Source organism: Chlorocebus sabaeus, chromosome 16 (genome assembly GCF_047675955.1).
Source record: "Chlorocebus sabaeus isolate Y175 chromosome 16, mChlSab1.0.hap1, whole genome shotgun sequence".
NCBI lineage: Eukaryota > Metazoa > Chordata > Mammalia > Primates > Cercopithecidae > Chlorocebus > Chlorocebus sabaeus.
Window position 1 is genome coordinate 30,654,420 of NC_132919.1, and position 21,456 is coordinate 30,675,875.

Consider the following 21,456-nt stretch of genomic DNA (forward strand, 5'->3'; position numbering starts at 1 on the left):
TCTCTACCAAAAATGCAAAAATTAACTGGATGTTGTGGCGCGCACCTGTAATCCCAGCTACTCAGGAGACTGAGGCAGGAGAATCGCTTGAACCCTGGAGGCAGAGGTTGCAGTGAGCTGAGATCATGCCACTAAACTCCAGCCTGGGCGACGGAAGTAGACTCCGTCTCAAAAAAAAGAAAAAGAAAAAAGAGAAAGAAAAGAAAATCTAAATGCTGCAGAATCTATCCAAGAACAAACATTAGAGTGCCGTTAAGGCTAAAGGCCAAAGAACCCACTTCTGTTTAGAGTGTGGAGATCCAACTTCCCTAGAAGGAGAAATCAGGACCCTCTCTGAGCATCAGTGCTCTTATAGGTCAACTTCAGGCTCAAGTACCTGAGCAATTTAAAGGCAAGCTCCCACCAGGCACGGTAGTTCATGCCTGTAATCCCAGCAGTTTGGGAGGCCGAGGCAGGCAGATCACTTGAGGCCAAAAGTTCGAGACCAGCCTGACTAACATGACAAAACCACATCTCTACTAATAATATAAAAAAACTGCCAGACGCAGTGGCTCATGCCTGTAATCCCAACACTTTGGGAGGTTGAGGCAGGCAGATCACGAGGTGAGGAGTTCCAGACCAGCCTGGCCAACATGGTGAAACCCTGTCTCTACTAAAAATACAAAAATTAGCTGGATGGTAGTGATGCGCACCTGTAGTCCCAGCTACTCGGGAGGCTGAGGCAGAAATGCTTGAGCCTGGGAGGCAGAGGTTGCAGTGAGCCGAGATCCTGCCACAACACTCCAGTCTGGGTGACAGAGTGGACCCTGTCTCAATAAATAAATAATAATAATAAAGGCAAGCTCCTCGGAAAGCCAGAAGCTGTTGAATTCTCTGCCTTTGCCGCCTTTCCTTTTTTTACTTTCCTGGTTCTTCCCTTCTATTAATACTAGATTCTCATTCTTCAATACATTAATAAGGCACTTCCCAATAATAAGGTAATTAAGAAATGAAGGGCCAGGCACAGTGGCTCACACCTGTAATCCCAGCACTTTGGAGGGCCGAGGCAGGTGGATCACCTGAGGTCAGGAGTTTGAGACCAGCCTGGCCAACATGGCAAAACCCCACCTATACTAAAAATACAAAATTAGCCAAGCATGGTGGTGCATGCCTGTAGTCCTAGCTACTCGGGAGGCTGAGGCAGGAGAATCACTTGAACCCAGGAGACAGAGGTTGCAGTGAGTCGAGATTGCACCATTGCACTCCAGCCTGGGCAACAAGAGCGAAACTCCATCTCAAAAAAAAAAAAAGAAGAAGAAGACAGGTGCAGTCGCTCATGCCTGTAATCCCAGCACTTTGGGAGGCTGAGGCAGGCAGATCACCTGAGGTTGGGTGTTCGAGACTAGCCTGACCAACATGGAGAAATCCTGTCTCTACTAGAAATATAAAATTAGCCGGGCGTGGTGGAGCATGCCTGTAATTCCAGCTACTTGGGAGGCTGAGGCAGGAGAATCGCTTGAACCTGGGAGGCCGAGGTTGCGGTGAGCTGAGTTCGTGCCATTACACTCCAGCCTGGGCAACAAGAGTGAAACTCCATCTCAAAAAAAAAAGAAAATGAAGACAATTTACTGTGTACCTACTATGTGCTAGGCCCTGAGGTAGGCATTTCCACAGCTACTTTATGTGAACTGGGTATAAATATCCCCCTATTTATACACAAGGGAAAAGGTTAGAGAAATTTAGTTACTTGCTCGTAGTATGTGGCACAAGCTGGCTTCACACCCAAGATTGCTGGTACCAAAGTTCATGCTGTCAGCCCTCAGTATGTGCACAGGACTGTAAGGGCACTAAGCATGTGCAGGCCTCAGGGTCTTTGTTTAAAGATCCATCTCATTGCATTAGGCCTAGGGCCATCCGGTAACAGGAATGAACCTCGGGACATTCACTCAGAGTTCGTGTAATAGGACCTTCACTTTATCAGCCCTCATAGTAGTTTACAAGAAAAACCCCAGCTGTCGATTCATTACTGCTTCCATATATATGTATTTTCGCTCTTGTTGCCCAGGCTGGAGTGCAATGACATGATCTTGGCTCACTGCAACCTCCACCTCCCAGGTTCAAGCGATTCTCCTGCCTCAGCCTCCAGAATAGCTGGGATTACAGGCATGCGCCACCACACCTGGCTAATTTTGTATTTTTAGTAGAGATGAGGTTTCTTCATGTTGGCCTGGCTGGTCTCGAACTCCCGACAGGTGATCTGCTCGCCTAGGCCTCCCAAAGTGCTGGGATTACAGGCGTGAGCCACCATGCCTGGCCTATTTCTTTATATTTGAGACAGGGTTTTACTCTGTTGCCCAGGTTGGAGTGCAGTGGAACAGTCATAGCTCACTTACTTTGAGCTCCTGGGATCAAGCAATCTTCTAGCCTCAGCCACCTGAGTAGCTGGGACTATAGGCACATACCACCAGGTCCTGCTAATTTTACTTTTTGTAGAGATGGGGTTTCACTCTGTTGCCAGGCTGGTCTCGAACTCCTAGGCTCATGCAGTCCTCCTGCCTTGGCCTCACAAAGTGCTGGGATTACAGGCCTGAGCCACCACACCCAGCCACATTTAGGAACTTTAGCAATTAAAAGAACTGGGCTGCCCTCTCAGACCTCCAAGTGGAAAGACTTCATTGAAGCCAGCAGGGTTTCCATTAACTGAGAAGACACACTGTTAGGAAAGTATGGTCCTAGTAACTGCATCTGATTTCCAAGAAGCCCACGGGCTTTCCTGGCACCTGGTCTAAGGGATCCTCTGGTAGAGGACAGGCATTCTGTCATGGTGAATAATGAATGAGAGTGAAAGGAAGTAACTTGGTTTATTGAGTTCTACGGGTATAACTCTACCGGACGATGAATAAAACATTGTGAGGGAAATTGCTCTTGGACTGTGCATGATGCCTCCTGCAAGAAGCAGAAAGGTGTGTATCCCAGCAAGTGATTTGATTTTCTTCAACAAATTCCTTAGTATAACAAGTATAATTTCCTCACAAACTTGTTGGGAATACAAATGTTAGGCTTGAGGATTGAGCTCATTAAACAAAAACAACTGTCTTGATAAGAAGCTAAGTTTTATTATTATAATGACAAATTACAGATAAACTGAAGCCAGTCTTCATACATGACAAACATACATTTCCTCTGTGTGTACAGCACACAAGTAATATACAAAACTATATTCCATGTCTAAACAAATCCTTTTTAAAACTTTAAAAGCTGGCTGGGCACAGTGGCTCACGCCTGTAATACCACCACTTTGGGAGGCTGAGGCAGGCATATCACGAGGTCAGGAGATGGAGACCATCCTGGCTAACACGGTGAAACTCCGTCTCTACTAAAAATACAAAAAATTAGCCGGGGGTGGTGGCGGGTGCCTGTAGTTCCAGCTACTGGGGAGGCTGAGGCGGGAGAATAGCTTGATCCTGGGAGGCAGAGGTTGCAGGGAGCCGAGATTGCGCCACTGCACTCCAGCCTGGGCGACAGAGTGAGACTCCGTCTCAAAACATAAAACAAAAACAAAGACAAAAAAACTTTAAAAGCCAAGATAGTAGCTTATTAAAATTTGAATACAGTACATGTTTCTAGTCATGAGCTCTGTGGTTTCTTCTCATGACCAAGATATTCAGTTCCATGACACCATTTTCCTTGTCTAGAGTAGTGATATACAGTTTGTCAGACCTTTTTTTTTTTTTTTTTTTTTTTTTTTTGAGACGGAGTCTCGCTCTGTCGCCCAGGCTGGAGTGCAGTGGTGCGATCTCAGCTCACTGCAAGCTCCACCTCCCGGGTTCACGCCATTCTCCTGCCTCAGCATCCTGAGTAGCTGGGACTACAGGTGCCCGCCACCATGCCTGGCTAATTTTTTGTATTTTTAGTAAAGATGGGGTTTCACCGTGTTCACCAGGATGGTCTCGATCTCCTGACCTCATGATCCACCCGCCTCGGCCTCCCAAAGTGCTGGGATTACAGGCATGAGCCACCGTGCCTGGCCCAGACTTATTTTTTTAAAATAAGACTACCAGAGGCTGGGTGCAGTGGCTCACTTTGGGAGGCCAAGGTGGGAGGATTGCTTGAGTTCAAGAGTTTAAGACCAGTCTTGAGCAACATAGTGAGACCACATTTCATTTAAAAAAAAAAAAAAAAAAAGATAAGACTATCATATAGAGCTGTGTAATGTAGTGAGCCTACATTACAAAAATATATACAACACAGAGAGAATATATAATTACACCTTGCCTATATCCATAAATGATGTGAAGCAGGTAACACATTTGCTTTTAAACACCATTTACAACACAGACTCTTCAATGACATGAATTTGAAAATGAAGTATGTTTTTCAGACTTAAAACACTGATGTGCTAATATGGCTTACTTAAAAAAATGATTTCTAAATGGGGAACCAACTGCATTGGGAAAAGACAGTCAGATTCAACGACAGTGTCATAAAATTACTGGTTTTCCTTAATCACCCTGACTTTATTGTTTTGAGACAGAGTCTCACTCTGTTGTCCAGGTTGGAATGTAGTGGCGCGATCTTGGCTCACTGCAACCTCCGCCTCCTGGGTTCAAGCGATTCTCCTGCCTCAGCCTCCCAAGTAGCTGGGACGACAGGGACACGCCACCATTCCCAGCTAGTTTTTGTAATTTTAGTCGAGACAGGGTTTCACCATATTGGTCAGGCTGGTCTCAAATTCCTGACCTCAGGTGATCCACCCACCTCGGCCTCTCAAAGTGCTGGGATTACAGGCGTGAGCCACCATGCCCAACCACTCTCATTTTAATACTATGAAAAATGCTACTTCGATTTCTTTCTATACTACCTACAATCCAAGTTATTAAAGTTTAAAACCATATGAAAGCATTTATGAAGATCCTGAATTGTATTTCTCATTAAAGGAAAAGAAATGCTTGGTGAGTCACGTCCCGAGGCTTACGTAGAGGAAAAACCAGAAGGCCATTGTCAGTCATTTTCAAAGTTAAAACTCAGCACTTAATGTGAATTTAGATCCATTTAAGAAAGGATTCCTCAGCTTTATGGGTTTGTGCTCCTCTGAGCATCCTCAGGGAAGTGAGAACACAAGACTTCTTCTGTTCTTCTAAGCAAAAATCATTATCAAATGAATTTATTAAAGAGCTATGCCGAGCAAATTGCAATTGTATGTGTGTAGCTACATAGGCTTCCATGGGAATTGTAAATGGCTAGCTGAGGGCACTTTCAATTGATTCAGAGTAAAACAATCTGAGGCTGGTAACAAATGTACAAAAAACTAAAATCAATGAGTCACTCTAATATGAAGAACCTGTTTGCATTCCTTATGTTACAGTTTGCTTGTAAACTGTATGTACTTTGTTTCTTTTCTCAACACTGTTTTAAAACTCCAGCATTTTCACCTAAAAGAAAACACAGGCTCTTCATAAATACCTGTGAACAAATAAATGAAATGGTGACTGGGGGCGATTTCTGCAGTAGCTTTCTCTCAAAGATAATGTTTTATCTTGAAGCTAGTGCATCGATTTTTAAAGCTCATTTAATTTTCTACATACTCAGGATTTGCATATTGACTTAAAATCTTGACTATCATCCATGCCATTATCAACTAGACAAAAAAAGGTATCAAGCACCCACAGGATGCACAGATCTATCTCTGAAATGGTGTAGTGGTATTAATCTGTTCTAAGACTAGGATTACATTTTTTTTTTTTTTTAAAGCTACAACCCATTGAAAAGGAAGTATTATGGTTTTTCTAAGAAAGGTTGCTAAATACTGCAGCAGACTCAGGCTTTTCCTGAGAAAAGCCACAAACAAAATCATCTCTGAAATTTTTTAAGCAACAGCTTCCTGAAGCCTGGAATTTATGGGGCCAGTGAGACACTAAAATTCCACAACTCTCACATACGTATCTACCTACGGCTCAGTGAAGAAAATTCCACAACTCTCACATACGCGTCTATCCAGGACTCAGTGAAGAAAATTCCACAACTCTCACATACACGTCTGTCCAGGACTCAGTGAAGAAAATTCCACAACTCTCACATACACGTCTGTCCAGGACTCAGTGAAGAAAATTCCACAACTCTCACATACGTGTCTGTCCAGGACTCAGTGAAGAAAATTCCACAACTCTCACATACGCGTCTGTCCAGGACTCAGTGAAGAAAATTCCACAACTCTCACATACGCATCTGTCCAGGACTCATTTGAAGATGTTCCTCAGATTTTTGTTTAAGTTAAATTGGTAAAATATGAAAAGAAAATCTGGATTGAGTTTCAAATCATCTTAAATAGCAATCCTATGAACAATTATAACTGCAATTTCAAACACTAAGACTTAAATATATCACTTGATCATACAATTATCTGAAAACATATGATCAAAAACTTTGGTCAAGAGCTTCTTTCATGAATTCTTCAAGGACAGCTACCACATTTTTGGCTTCAGGCATTTCTTCATGTTCCACTTTAACAATCTTCAAAAGTATATCTCCGCTACCACAGTTCTTTAGGAACATGTAACATTTAAACAAAGCATAATGATTCATTTCTGCCTGTCGGATAAATCTCTTCAAATTGTTTGTGTCTTGTATGGCCTAGAAAAAGATTACCCAGTTAAAAATGTGTTAAGTGAAATAATAATGAAGCTAAAAAAAATAACTCCTATCCAGCTGAGAACTCAACATATCTTCCTGAATTGTTTGCTTTTCATATTACATATTTCCAAAATTTACAGTATGCTTTGCCCTTGGTAGAAGAAAATCTCTGTTTTTTTCTTGTTTCGCTCTTGTTGCCCAGGCTGGAGTACAATGGCTCGATCTTGGAGTTTGTACTCCGTCTCCTGGGTTCAAGTGATTCTCCTGCCTCAGCCTCTGAAGTAGCTGGGACTACAGGTGTGCACCACCACACCCGGCTAATTTTGTATTTTTAGTAGAGACAGGGTTTCACCATGTTGGCCAGGCTGGTCTCGAACTTCTGACCTCAAGTGATCCACCCGCCTCAGCCTCCCAAAGTGTTGGAATTACAGGCGTGAGCCACTACGCCCAGCTGAAAATCTCTTATACGAAGTAAAAATACTTTAAAATAATCTCCTGCCTAGCATGGTGGCTCATGGCTGTAATCCCAACACTTTGGGAGCCCCAGGCAAAAGGATTGCTTAAGGGCCGGTAGTTTGAGACTAGCCTGGGCAACACAGCGAGACCCCATCTCTACAAAAAATAAAATAATTAGCCGAGTGTGGTGGTGCACACCTGTAGTTTCAGCTACTCAGGAGGCTGAGACAGGAAGATTGCTTGAACTCAGGAGGTTAAGGCTGCAGTGAGCCATTATTGCACCACTGCACTCCAGCCTGAGTGAGAGAGTAATATTCTGTCTCTTAAAACAAACAAAACTCCTAAATAAGGTGACAACAAGTCTCCCTCAGAATTCTTTTTTTTTTTTTTTTTTTTTAGACAAAGTCTCACTCTGTCACCCAGGCCAGAGTGCAGTGGCATAATCTGGGCTCATTGCAATCTCTGCCTCCTGGGTTCAAGCAATTTTCATGCCTCAGCCTCCTGACATAGCTGGGATAACAGGCAGATGCCACAATGCCCAGCTAATTTTTGTAATTTTAGTAGAGACAGGGTTTTGCCATGTTGACCAGGCTGGTCTTGAACTCCTGGCCTCAAGCAGTCCACCTGCCATGGTCTCCCAAAGTGCTGGGATTACAGGCGTGAGCCACCGCGCCCAGCCCCCAACAGAATTTTGAAAACTTAGGCACTGAACCACTTTTTTTGTGCTTTGCAACTAAGATAAGTCGCAAATTGTGGCCAAGACTGATGTTCCTTAAATATAAGCAAGCATTCAACCCAATTTATTAGAAATGATATGTATACAGAAGCTACCAAAAAATAAAGTAAGTGTCTTCTGATAATTCCAGTTTTGAGAACATCCTAATTAACAAACATCACAGCTATAAAGCAAGTTTGCTACTCTTGTCACTGGTACTAATTAAAATTCAGACAAAAATTTCATGTGCGACTTGGCACACAGCCAACTAATTACCTTTAGTTTAAAGTTCTCCAGTACTTGTCGGAAAAGAAAAGGGTTACCTCCTTCAGCACCATTTAAAAAAGCTTGCATCCAATCCTCACAAAACCGGTTACTTCCTATAAAACATTTCAGAGAGACTAAATAAAATGAAATTTTACAAAGCTTTATTTATTTATTTCAGACAGAGTTTCGCTCTTGTTGCCCAGGCTGGAGTGCAATGGCGTGATCTTGGCTCACTGCAGCCTCCGCCTCCTGGATTTAAGTGATTCTCCTGCCTCAGCCTCCTGAGTAGCTGGGATTACAGGTGCCTGCCACCATGCCTGGCTAATTTTTTTGTATTTTTAGTAGAGACAGGGTTTCACAATATTGGCCAGGCTGGTCTCGAACTCCTGAACTCCGATCCACCTGCCTCAGCCTCCCAAAGTTCTGGGATTACAGCTGTGAGCCACCACGCCCGACCCATTTATTTATATATAAAACATCTATAATTATTTAAGACTTGTATAATGGCCTAAAAAAAATGGTGTGCTCACCACATGGCTAAGGAATACCAAAATGGCTGAAGCCCTGTGTATGCCCCTTCCCAATCACATCCCCCTTCCTTTCCCATCAGAAAGCATGATCATTCCCACAGACGTCTTTAAACTTTTCCCATATACCTTTGTGTGTGCAAGCTTTATCTACATTATTCTGCATATGTTAAAACTTTTATGTATTTTTTCTTTTATGGTTATTTCACTAAATAGTATGTTTGAGAGCTATATTGACACAAGTAGCTCTAGTTCATTCATTTTCACTGCTCTGTTATATTCCATTGCATGAGTATAGCAGTTTATCAGTTTTCCTGTTGATAAACACTTAAATTGCTTCCAATTCCTTCCTTTTTCAAATAATGCCTTTATGGACATTTTAAAATTCGTCTCCTTGTGTACACATACTAGAATTTCTTTATGTACTAGGCGTGGAATTGCTAGGCATAGCATGATTTCCATGTTTCTAGAATTATATTGTTTTCAGCAAGTGGTTTCTCATTGTTTGAGATAACCATGTAAAACTGTGCAAGGCAGGAAGAATAAGGTTGTATCATATGCTCTCAGTGCAAAGATGGGGACTCGCAAGAGATGTAGGAAGGCTGCTTCAGAGGTTGTAGCTCACCTGCATTGCAGAACTGAGGCTGGGAGCTGCTGCAATCGATGACCACAGACTTATGCTGCTCCTCTGTCATGGCCATGCACAAAGAAGTCATGGTGCCTTCATGAATAAGTCCTTGAAGACTGGCCACACTCAGAAACCTGCCACACACACAAGTCCATTTCCACAAACAATATTGCAGGACGGAAGGGTGAAAACAAATTTATTTTGCACTAGGCTGGTGGGGAAGGGATGGGAGGAGGAGTTTACAAACATAGATGTCAATCTTGCTGTGGAAAAGCTTTTCTCTTTGAAAAAACTGTGTTCTTTACCTGTTAATGTCTCTCTTTGTTTTTTCATCTGATTCTTTAACTTCAACAGGAGTATAACTCAAAGCCTATGAGAGAAAAATGAAACCTGATTGGTATATATATTCCAGTTTTTCTTGAGCAGCTACTGATAACTAAATGTCCCTATAAGTCCCTACCACGCTGGACAACGATTGATGGGCACTGGTCACAAACTCTCCAGAGCCTTGTTCAGCCACTGCTCATTAACATTTTATAGAATCAAAATTGCTTTAGATTTTTGTTTACCTTTTCAAATTGTTTTGGAAACTATACCTTTCCCAGATGACTTTGAAAAGTAATTATTTTAAAATGTTTTATCCTATTAGGAAGACTTAGCATTTGAAATCCAACTCTACCTTAGTAATATCACTTTCTAGATCTGAGAAAATAAAGTGTGGTCTATCTTGATAGCAAGCGTAGTTTCAGTATTTGGGGAGGGATGGGAGTCATACTCAGAGAAAATCAGTATGTTTCTAAATGATCCAAAGTGATTCTCAGTTAAGGAAATGCTCTCGTTTGGGCAGTACTTACAGCATGTAGCAGAAAGGTAAGCTTTTCCTGAAAGAGAAGAACAACCCTTTGGATTGGGCATACAACATCCTCAAACCAGCTGCTCAGATAGGACTTTCTGTGACTCTCCAGGCCCCTTTCCTAAATCAAGAAAGAATGCCATTTGCTTTAATAGAAGCCTTCCCGGCCGGGCGCGGTGGCTCAAGCCTGTAATCCCAGCACTTTGGGAGGCCGAGACGGGCGGATCACGAGGTCAGGAGATCGAGACCATCCTGGCTAACACAGTGAAACCCCGTCTCTACTAAAAAATACAAAAAACTAGCCGGGCGTGGTGGCGGGCGCCTGTCGTCTCAGCTACTCCGAAGGCTGAGGCAGGAGAATGGCGTAAACCCGGGAGGCGGAGCTTGCAGTGAGCTGAGATCTGGCCACTGCAGTTCAGCCTGGGCGACAGAGTGAGACTCTGTCTCAAAAAAAAAAAAAAAAAAAAAAAAAAAAATAGAAGCCTTCCCTTTAGTGGACTTCATATTTTCTTCATCATATCCTTGATGGTAAAAAAGACCAGGATAGATACCTCCCTTTTTAAAGCTAACACCACCAATTCAAAAAAAGAAACTGCGATATATCTTTCCTGGCTTGTTGGGCAGGGTGAGGATTAATTCTGTGCTGAATTTATTTAACACACACCAAGAAATACATTCCATAAAATGAAGAGACTGAATTAATAGGGTTCCATGCTATTTCTTCACAGGGAAGAGTTGGGCATTCACATGCCCCTGTCCTCCCACTATACTGTGCACTCAATGGAGATACTCACTCAATAATCCTCATTTCCCCAGCATTTGTGGTACAGTGTCTAAAACATGCATAGTATGAGCTTATTAAGTGCCTATTGAATGACTAAAGGCATGTAGATACAGAATTCATTCGTATTCAGAATGTGAACAGGGAAGGATACAAGTAACTCATCAAAGCACTCCACCCCACTTCAATGTCAGACATGCTGCCATGAGCACATCTGGCTTTCTAGGCTATGCTGCTCCCTGAAGACCAGTGTCACACAGGAAGAGCTCTAGTCTGGGAGAACAGCTCTATTAGACTTGCATCCCTTGCTCACTCCTGCACTATCCCTTCCTCTCTCCTGCAGTATCTTCTAAGTATGTGAAAAGTAAAACTACTACTATATATGTAATAGGTAGTAAATTTGTGAGAGTCATGACTAACAACTGCTACAAGCTGAAAGCAGTTTTTGTTTGCTTTTTTGGGACAAGGTGTCACTCTGTCATCCAGGCTGGAGTGCAGTGGTGCGATCATAGCTACTGCAGCCTCAACTTCCCAGGCTCAAGCGATCCTCCCACCTCAGCTTCCCAAGTAGCTAGGACCACAGGCACGTGCCACCATGTCTGGCTAATTTTTGTATTTTTTGTAGAGAAGGGGTTTCACCTTGTTGCCCAGGCTGGTCTTGAACTTCTGGGCTCAAGTGATCTGCCCGCTTCAGCCTCTCAAAGTGCTGAGATTACAGGTGTGAGCCACCACACCCAGCCAGTTTTGCAAAGGTTTGAATAAGTTGGTATGGATATGCCTAATTCATAAAAGATCAGTTAATGAAAATAGAATGTTTTTAAGAATCTTTGATGTTGAGTTCAAGAACAGTCATACTATTGCATAGCATGTCTTTGTGCCAGAGGCTGCATGGACCACTACTTCTGACCATAATACAAATCTTATATGCCTAGAAATCAGGAAAAGGACATCCTCTTCCTCGCCAGGCATGTTACTACATGCCATTGAATAGATCAAATTTTTCTTTCTTTTTTTTTTTTTTGAGACGGAGTCTCGCTTCGTCGCCTAGGCTGGAGTGCAGTGGCGCGATCTCGGCTCACTGCAAGCTCCGCCTCCCGGGTTCAAGTGATTCGCCTGCCTCAGCCTCCTGAGTAGCTGGGATTACAGGCACCCGCTACCATGCCCGGCTAATTTTTCCATTTTTAGTAGAGACGAGGTTTCATCATATTGACCAGGCTGGTCTCTGACCTTGTGATCTGCCCACCTCGGCCTCCCAAAGTGCTGGGATTACAGGTGTGAGCCACTGAGCCTGGCCCCATTTCAGTCTTTAAAAACCATTAAGTCAGTCACCTTACCTCACAATTCATGTTATTTTTCAGCCCTTGAATGTACTTGTCCAATTCAAGCCTGAAAGTATGTTCTTAAGGAAGCAATAAAGGATGAATAATGAAGACAGTATTTTGTCTCTCAACGAGAAATATAAAATCTCTCAAATAATGTGAGCTGCAAATGCAAGCAAGCCAAGGCAAAATGGCCACATGAAGGTATGAAATTCAACTAAATACACGAGGAGTAGAAAAGCTTTTCGGAGGTTGGTAGTAATAGTCTTCCACCTGCCTTCCCATGTTTTCCTTCCTGATGTTCTCAAAAACCAAAGAAAGGATATAGCTCAAGTCCTTTTTCAGACCCTCCTAAAAAACAGACCACATATTCTGAAGGGTTATGTTCAGAGTCTGTCGTTACTGTTTCAGGAAGCAATTTTTCATTTTGGAAAAGGCAGTAATAACAACCAACTCGGTAACCTGGAATTCTAGAAAAGAAAGAAAATGTAAACTGCATTATTTTGGTTACTCATGCATCTATAATTTTGTGGACTGCTCTGAATTTCGGTCATCTTGATCTGGCAACACCATTAAACTGCCCACTAACTCAGAGCTTCCCAGACTTCTTGTTGGTGTGCTTGTAGCAGCAAAGAAAAACGAATGTATACCCTGGAGGGCTTTAGTTAAAGCAGCCACTACCATACATGAAATTTCTTTGAATTCTCCTGTCTTACGTGAAGAATTCACACAAATTTCACTCTAGTTCATACCCATGTTTATATTTTTAAAAAAAGGCATGTTCTCCCTTCTCCCAAACTTTTACAAATTGATGTTTCAGGCAGATGTGCCTGAAGGTGGCCTCATCCTTGGGACGTGGCCTCAAACTCCTGAGGGAACCTGTATGCTAACTTCACGGCCTGAGCTGAACTATAATTAAGAGGTGTAATGGAGGCTGGACGTGGTGGCTCACATCTGTAATCCCAGCACTTTGGGAGGCCAAGACAAGTGAATCACCTGAGGTCAGGAGTATGAGACCAGCCTGGCCAACATGGTGAAATCCCATCTCAACTAAAAATACAAAAAGTAGCCAGGTGTGGTGCTGCATGCCTGTAATCCCAGCTATTCGGGATGCTGAGGCAGGAGAATTGCTTGAACCAGGGAGGTGGAGGTTGCAGTGAGCCAAGATCAGACTACTGTACTCCAGCCTGGGCAACAGAATGAGCCTCTGTCTAAAAAAAAGAAAAAAAAAAAATAGAGGTGTAATGGAAAGACAGTTGGAATTGAACTAAGAATGCTCATGTTTAAGCCTGAACTCCATCAATTTGACCAGCCTTATGACCTGAGCTTATATAAACTTCTCTGAGTTTATTTCCTCATCTGAAAATGAAAATAAAAGTATCTGCTATATTTCCCCTTTGTAAGGAAAACTACAAAAGTTTGTGAAAATACTTTAGAAACTGTATACAAATTTAGTTTTAATAATCAACTCTTTCTTCTAAGTACAAAACTTACTAGTCTGGGCAACATAGTGGGATGCCATTTCTACAAAAAAAAAAAAAAAAATTTAAAAATTAGTTGGGCATAGTAGTGCCTGCCTGCAGTCCCAGATACTTGGGAGGCTGAGGTAAGAGGATTGCTTAAGCCCAGGAGGTCAAGGCTGCAGTGAGCTGTAATCATGCCACTGCACTCCAGCTTGGGCAACAAAGCAAGACCTTGTCTCAAAAAAATAAGCTAATTAAATAAAGTGCAATTGCGTGCCAGGGTCTCTGCCATTCAATTAATTCCATTCCACAAATGTTTATGTGTGAGGCCCAGTGCTCGGGCTGCCAGAGAACAAAGACAAATTCTGCAGGTCTAGTAGGAGCTGATCTTTTGGAGTTTCTCATCACTTCTCATATTTAGTTCAGAAACAAAAACTCAGGACACAGCACATTTTGCACTTACTTCAGCTCCACAGATGCAACATTACCCAGCCCTTCAAAGACTGCACCTTTTGAAAGACGCTTAGCAATAAAACTGCGCAGCTCTGGCTCCACTTCGGATGGTAGATTAGTATCCGCCAAGGAGAGGCTTGACAAATGAAAGACACACATTCTTTACCAGTGGACTAGTGTATTCACACCCATTAAGTCAGACAGAATGGTACCAAAGCCAGGGGCTCTTTTAAGGACGGGGGAAAGCTGTCCTTATGAATCCTATTGGTGAAGCTCCTAGGAATGCATGTCACTAAGTATGATCTACCTCATCAAATAGCTTAAAATACTCCTATCTTTCCAGCTCATTCTCTCCAGTACTGTGACTCCACTGGAACCCCCAATCCACTGACCCTACCTCTTTTTCACAGTCTCTCAAGTTTCTCATCTCATTTCCCTCCTTATTCCACCTTAATTCCATGGTCAGTCATTATAATCACACCCCTGCACACATTCTTATCTTTTTTATCTTTCAACTTCATTGAGGTATAATTGATGATTTAAAAATTTCAGGGCTGGGACCGGGCGCAGTGGCTCACGCCTATAATCCCAGCACTTTGGGAGGTTGAGGTGGGTGGACCACGAGGTCAGGAGATTGAGATCATCCTGGCTAACACAGTGAAACCCGTCTCTACTAAAAAAATACAAAAAAATTAGCCAGGCATGGTGGTGGGTGCTGGTAGTCCCAGCTACTCAGGAGGCTGAGGCAGAAGAATGGCCTGAACCCGGGAGGTGGAGCTTGCAGTGAGCCGAGATCGTGCCACTGCACTCCAGCCTGGGCAACAGAGGGAGACTGTCTCAAAAAACAACAACAAAAAAAAAATTTCAGGACTGGGCAAGGTGGCTCATGCCTGTAATCCCAACACTTTGGGAGGCAGAAGTGGGCAGATCACTTCAGTCCAGGAGTTCAAGACTAGACTGGGCAACATGGCGAAAACCCATCTCTATCAGAAATACAAAAATTAGCCAGGCGTGGTGGTCAGTAGTCCCAGATACTGGGGAGGCTGTAGTGAGAGGATCACCTGAGGCCGGGGAGGTTGACGCTGCAGCGAGCCAAGATCATGCCACTGCACTCCAACCTGGGCAGCAGAGCAAGACCCGGTCTCAATTTAAAAGGGAAAAAAAAAAAAAGGATTTCTTTGTAGCTAATCACCAAGCACAAGTATGTGGATTTGTTTGTCCCTGCCTTGAATGAACCAGTCAATGAGGAAATCAGGATGAGGTTCCTAGGGGACAGGAGGAAATTGATGGTTTGACTCAGGGAAAGCTCAGTGGAAATAGAGTACCCACTGACATGCACAGGCCAGAGATGCAGGGAAGATAAAAGCACATGCATGAATTACGGTGAAGCTCTTTTTACCTGAAATCATCACCAGAGGGAGTTTCTGCATTTGTGCCACTTGGGCTTCCATCATCACTGTCCCCTCGTTGCTGTGCCAATCTGCAAGCCACAAAACCAATAGTGCTATCAATTATGGGCTCTAAACCAAGAGGAGTATGGGGGCCTTGCAAGCAGGGTAAGGCAAGGAGTCAACTAAAAATGCTGCAAGGTGGAAGTGCACTGCCTATCCTCATGACAAGGAAAACCCATACAGCAGTGCTGACAAGAGCCCCTTCTCTCTCCAGGCCACCTAAGGGATGGAGGAAAGGCTAAATACCCAGAAGGTTCAAGGAGACTCCTTTAAAAACCAAACTTGACAGGGCCAAGAAGGTTCCAGGAAAGTCAGTCAGGAGAAGGGAAAAGAGGAAGCAAGAAGAGAGGAAAACCAGAGGGTGGGGACGGGGGTGTGTGTGACAGAAATGGGAGAAAGTGGGGAGATAATGACAGAAAGGAGAGGGGACGGGAACTGAAATTATTGAGCGTGTGAGGCACTGCGCTAAACAAAGGGCAGCCGCAGAGTAAGGAGCTGGGATGATATAGGGGCAGATGAAGGGCACAGGCATGGTTGGGCCAGGCATACAAGTCCACGATGGGGGCTGGGAAGAGCAGCGTGAGGCAAGGAGCGCCCTTCAGGCCAGAGACCTTGGCTGGGAGAGGAGAAGATGGCTTTTAGGAGCGGCCGGGCCGCCGGGCCGAGGGTGGGGTGCAAGGCCGGGCGGCGGGCCGGGGGCGGGGCCGCAGGGGCAGGCGGGCTGGCAGGCCGAGCTGGGCGCCAGCACCTGCTTCCGCGGTAGCTGTAAAGACAGTAGTGGCTGCTGGACGGCGGCTCGAGTCTCCGCTCCTCGGCTGAGCCTCCCTCCTCGCTACTCTCTAGCTCCTTTTCATCTCCATCCAGCGATTCCTGCAAGGAGGGGAGCATCGCGACGGCCTCTGGGTGGCCCTGTGTCTCCGCCAAACCGCTCCCCTGCTGCCGTGCAGCCGTCAGTATCCGGGCTCGTCCGGCTCCCGGCTCTCGCACACCTACGTTCCGCTGGTTTTCCCGGGTTCGCAGGCAAAGACTGCCCTGGAAAGGGAGGCTTTTCTCCCCACAGGGGCTGACAGGCGTACTGAGTTCGCCTTTACTGAAAAACTTTTACCATTTATTTTGAACTTATTTTCCTTTGAGTCGTCTAGGAAACTTACTATGTGATGAGGGTGGCACAACTGCCTAGCCACATGGAAAAGAATAAGGCTACTTGTCTGCCTCTTTGTGCGCGTGCCAGCACGCACAAGACACCCGTTCGATAAAAAAGTTAAGAATTTAAAACGAATTTTGTTAAAGTGAAAATATGGGATAATGTTAATTCTTGAAGTTAAGGAGGTCTTTCTAAACATAATAAAACAGAAATCATACAGGAAAACGGTTTAAAAATCTGACTATGTAAAAACTAAAAGGCCGGGCACGGTGGCTCACGCCTGTAATCCCAGTCCTTTGGGAGACCGACGCAGGCGGATCACTTGAGGTCAGGAGTTCAAGACCAGCCTGGGCAACATGGTGAAACTCTGTCTCTACCAAAAGTACAAAAAATTAGCCAGGCATGGTGGTTCACGCCTGTAATCCCAGCAGCCCTTCCAGTCTCTGCCCATTACCCAGTTCTAACACCAATTCACATTTTCAGGTGTTTCTGCAACACCCTATTCTCCGGTACCAGTTTTCTGTCTCAGTCCATTTTATGATGCTATAAAAGGATACCAAAGAGTGGGCAATTTATAATCACCTCTTAAAGGCCCCACTTAATAGTCTTACAATGGCAGTTAAATTTCAACATGAATTTCGGAGTGGACAAACACTTAAACCATAGCACCACGTGAAGGAGGAGGCAGACTGCAGTGATGTGTCTACAAACCAAGGAATGTCAAGGATTAATGGCCATCACCAGAAGCTAGGAGAGGACATGGAACAGATTCTCCACTAGAGGCTTCAAGAGAGTATGTCCCCACCAGCACCTCCATGTCAACTTCTAGCATCCAGAACTGTGAAATAATACATTTCCATTGTTTTAAGCCACCGTGTGTGTGCGTGTGTTCTGTATTTTTTTTTAGTAGTACAAACTTTATTCATAAATAAAACTTCATAAAGTTAAAAGCAGGGGCAGTTCCTACTTTAAAAAGGGAATACTGGAAGGCAGCCTGCCATTTTATTTAAAATTACAAGTTAGGTTTTTCAGATGGATAACAGTTGAGATCATTAAATCCCCTTCCTGCTTCTCAGATTTTCACAAAATAGCACATTAAATCCTCAGTCCTAAGCAATCCCAGCAGAGATTCCAAATTGCCTCTCAATATCAAAGTGGATAGCACAGTTTCTTCTCTTGCAATAAGGGTACTCATTTGATGAACAAGGGAGTATAGCAGTCAGATTCTCAAAAGATTGTGTTGCAGAAGTTACTGCCATGTCTTCATTCGCAATGTGTATCCTCACCTCTATCTCCCATTTAGTAACATTGTCAGTTTCCTTATCTCTCATTTCAACTACATTTAAAAGAGGATTCTAATTGTGGACAACACACGACAGAGGCATTTCAGATCGGACAGTAGTCTCTTGAGATACACTTGATTTTAGTTTTAAGCAGAACTTCCTGGAGAGGTTAAGTTACAATACCACAGTCACGAGGATGGTAGAAAAACTCATAGTAGATATTTGGCAAAACATAGGTTACAAGGCAACCACCTCCTAGAAACACTTCATCGGGGTTCATATACAAATTGTGAAATATCATGGGTTTAATCCTGGCACAGAACCAAAACTGGGTGCATTATACTTGAATAGCTGACCAGTCTCCAGCACAGGTCCATATCAAGGAATGGAGAAAAAAGAGCCCTTTTAACCCCAAAATGGTCTTCATTTGCCCGGACTGAAAACCAAATCTCACTCAGGAAACAGCTGTATTTTTATTTTTTATAGAGACAGGGTATCAAGAAAGAAAGAAAGAAACTAATACAGAGTCCCCCCAACAACCCTTTCTTCTATTCCAATCTGGATTTCTTCACATTCTTCCCTGTTAATCCCATTTTTTTCTAGATTATGGTTTATTCTCTTAATTTGCTTTAATCAAATCAAGAGGCAGGAGAATCACCTGATCCTGGGAGGCAGCGGCTGCAGTGAGCCAAGATCATGCCACTGCTCTCCAGCCTGGGCAACAGAGCGAGATTACGTCTTGGGTGGGGGGGAGAAAGAAATAGAATTTTAGACTGATATGATTGGACATTGAATTCTAGGTTGAAAAGAATTACCCCAGCCGGGTGCAGTGGCTCACATCTGTAATCCCAGCACTTTGGGAGGCTGAGGCAGGTGGATCACCTGAGGTCACGAGTTCAAGACCAGCCTGGCAAACCTGGTGAAACTCTGTCTCTACTAAAAATATAAAAATTATCCAGGCGTGGTGGCACACACCTGTAGTCCCAGATACTCGGGAGTCTGAGGCAGAAGAATCCCCATGTTGGTCAGGCTGGTCTCGAACTCCTGACCTCGTGATCTGCCCTCCTCGGCCTCCCAAAGTGCTGGGATTATAGGCATAAGCCATGACCGTGACCGGCCCAAATCAGTCATTTCTCCAAGAACCTCAGGTTGCTTTTACTGGAGAATGGTATTATAAACCAAGACCCGGGGGCAAAGTATGCTTGCTATGGGGCATTATTGCTTCTAGGCCCTCTCAGCTGATAAGACAAGGAAATATATGTATCTATTCTAACTTGAGTATATACCCATATCCATAAATATTTCTCTATGTATCTATTTTAAATAAACATGAGTTCATACTGGTGTCTCCAGCCCTAATCCATGGCCACATGGATCATTCTAGCCTCCTCCCCTTGCTTATCTATAAACCCACTACGAGAGGCACAGCATGGTAGCTCACGCCTGTAATCTCAACACTTTGAGAGACTGAGACAGAAGGATCACTTGAGCCCAGGAGTTCAAGACCAGCCTGGACAACAAAGCAAGACTTTATCTCGATAAAAAATAAAAAAATTAGCAAGGCATGGTGGCATGGCCCTGTAGTCCCTGCTACTTGGTGGGCTGAGGTGTGAGGATCCATTGAGCCCAGGAGATCGAGGCTGCAGTGTGCTACGATTGCACCACTGCACTCTACTATTCTGGGCCACCGAAACCCAGCTAATTTTTATTTTCATAGAGAATAGGATATTGCTTTGTTGCCCAGGCTCGCCTTAAACTTCTGGCTTCAAGTGATTCTCCCACCTCAGCCTCCCAAAGTGCTGGGAATGATCTAGCCTAGCAGGCCTTCTTTAATTTCTAACAGCATTTTTTTTTTTTTTTTTTTTTGAGACAGAGTCTCGGTCTGTCACCAGGCTGGAGTGCAGTGGCGCAATCTTGGCTCACTGCAACCTCTGCCTCTTGGGTTCAAGTGATTCTCCTGCCTCAGCTTCCCAAGTAGCTGGGACTACAGGCACACGCCACCAGGCCCAGCTAATTTTTGTATTTTTAGCAGAGACAGGGTTTCACCATGTTGGCCAGGATGATCTCTCTCTTGACCTTAGGTGATCCGCCCGCCTAAGCCTCCCAACTAACAGCAATATTTTATTGCTTTCATAGTAAAAGTGTTTTAATCTGTTTGTGGTGCTATAACAAAACACTACAGACTGGGGAATTTATGAGTAACAGAATTGTATTTCTTTTCTTTTTTTTTTTTTTAAGATGGAGTCTCACTATGTCGCCAAGGCTGGAGTATAGTCGTGCAATCTCAGCTCACTGCAACCTCCACCTGCAAGGTTCAAGCCTCAGCCTGGGTTCTCCTGCCTCAGCCTCCTGAGTAGCTGGGGTTACAGGTGCCCACCACAATGCCCAGCTAATTTTTGTATTTTTAGTAGAGATGGGATTTTGCCATGTTGGCAAGGCTGGTCTCGAACTCTTGATCTCAGGTGACCCAGCCACCTCAGCCTTCCAAAGTGCTGGGATTACAGGCATGAGCCACTACACCTGGCCAGCATTTTATTTCTTTTCTTTTTCTTTTTTTTACCCTGAGATAGAGTTTTGGTCTTATTGCCCAGGCTGGAGTGCAATGGCGCGATCTTGGCTCACTACAACCTCCACCTCCTGGGTTCAAGCGATTCTCCTGCCTCAGTCTCCCGAGTAGCTGGGATTACAGGCGCCCGCCACCATGCCCAGCTAATTTTTTTGTATTTTCAGTAGAGACAGGGTTTCATCATGTTGGCCAGGCTCGTCTCGAACTCCTGACCTCAGGTAATCCACCCACCTCAGCCTCCCAGTGTTGGGATTACAGGTGGGAGCCACTACGCCCACTGAATTTCGTTTTCTCATGGTCTGGAAATTTGGAAATCCAAGATCAAGGCACTAGTACTCAGTGTCTGATGAGGGCATTCTTGCTGCATCCTCATTTGGTGGAAGGCAGGAGAGAGTAGAAAGTTTAGTTCCTTCCAGCACTTTAATAAACTCACTAATCCACCCGTTTACTCATGATTTAATCACCTGCTAAAGGTCCCACCTCTTAATGCTATCACATTGGTGATTACGTTTCAAGCAGTTGGGGGAATATTCAGCACATTGCAATATGGTTTTGAAGTTTTTCATTTTTTAATTCATTTTTTCATAGAGATGGTCTCACTATAGTACCCAGGCTGATCTCACACTCCTGGCCTCAAGCCACCCTCCTGCCTCGGTCTCCCAAAGCACTGGGATTACAGGCTTGAGCAACTGCACCCAGCCTGAACTTCCTTTTTTTTTTTGAGACAGTCTCCCTCTATCGCCCAGGCTGGAGTGCAGTGGTATGATCTTGGCTCACTGCAGCCTCTGCCTCCCGGGTTCAAGTGATTCTCCTGCCTCAGCCTCCCGAGTAGCTGGGGTTACAGGCGTGTCCCACCATGCCTGGCTACTTTTTTTTTTTTTTTTTTTGGTATTTTTAGTAAAGACTGGGTTTCACCATGCTGGCCAGGCTGGTCTTGAACT

At 44.1% G+C, this 21,456-nt stretch overlaps 1 protein-coding gene across 3 annotated transcripts; it reads right to left on the minus strand.

Moving 5' to 3' along the window:
* Positions 1-3,075: 3,075 nt before the first annotated feature.
* C16H17orf75 (chromosome 16 C17orf75 homolog) lies at positions 3,076-16,476 on the minus strand. Of its 3 annotated transcripts, none has more exons than XM_008010987.3 (10): positions 16,271-16,476; positions 15,471-15,551; positions 14,082-14,207; positions 12,482-12,625; positions 12,171-12,228; positions 10,057-10,083; positions 9,508-9,572; positions 9,200-9,336; positions 8,057-8,160; positions 3,076-6,609 (listed from the first exon to the last, which is right to left on the minus strand). In XM_008010987.3, exons 1-10 carry the CDS (start codon positions 16,408-16,410, stop codon positions 6,394-6,396), a joined length of 1,098 nt encoding a protein of 365 aa, XP_008009178.1. In that variant the 5' UTR covers positions 16,411-16,476; the 3' UTR covers positions 3,076-6,393. The 3 variants fall into 3 exon arrangements, with proteins under 3 accessions (XP_008009178.1, XP_008009177.1, XP_072860943.1); XM_008010986.3 differs by having other exon boundaries at positions 10,057-10,176; positions 16,271-16,475; XM_073004842.1 differs by lacking the exon at positions 16,271-16,476 and adding an exon at positions 16,134-16,179.
* Positions 16,477-21,456: the final 4,980 nt, after the last annotated feature.

Bases quoted from the DNA above. Each gene is read 5' to 3' on its own strand.
- C16H17orf75 (XM_008010986.3), bottom strand. From the start codon at position 16,410: ATGCTCCCCTCCTTGCAGGAATCGCTGGATGGAGATGAAAAGGAGCTA. The intron at 9,337-9,507 runs GTAAAGAACACA...TGTGTGTGGCAG, and splicing joins ACAAAGAGAGACATTAACAG to GTTTCTGAGTGTGGCCAGTC. The intron at 6,610-8,056 runs GTAATTAGTTGG...ATCTTTTTCTAG, and splicing joins TGGAGAACTTTAAACTAAAG to GCCATACAAGACACAAACAA.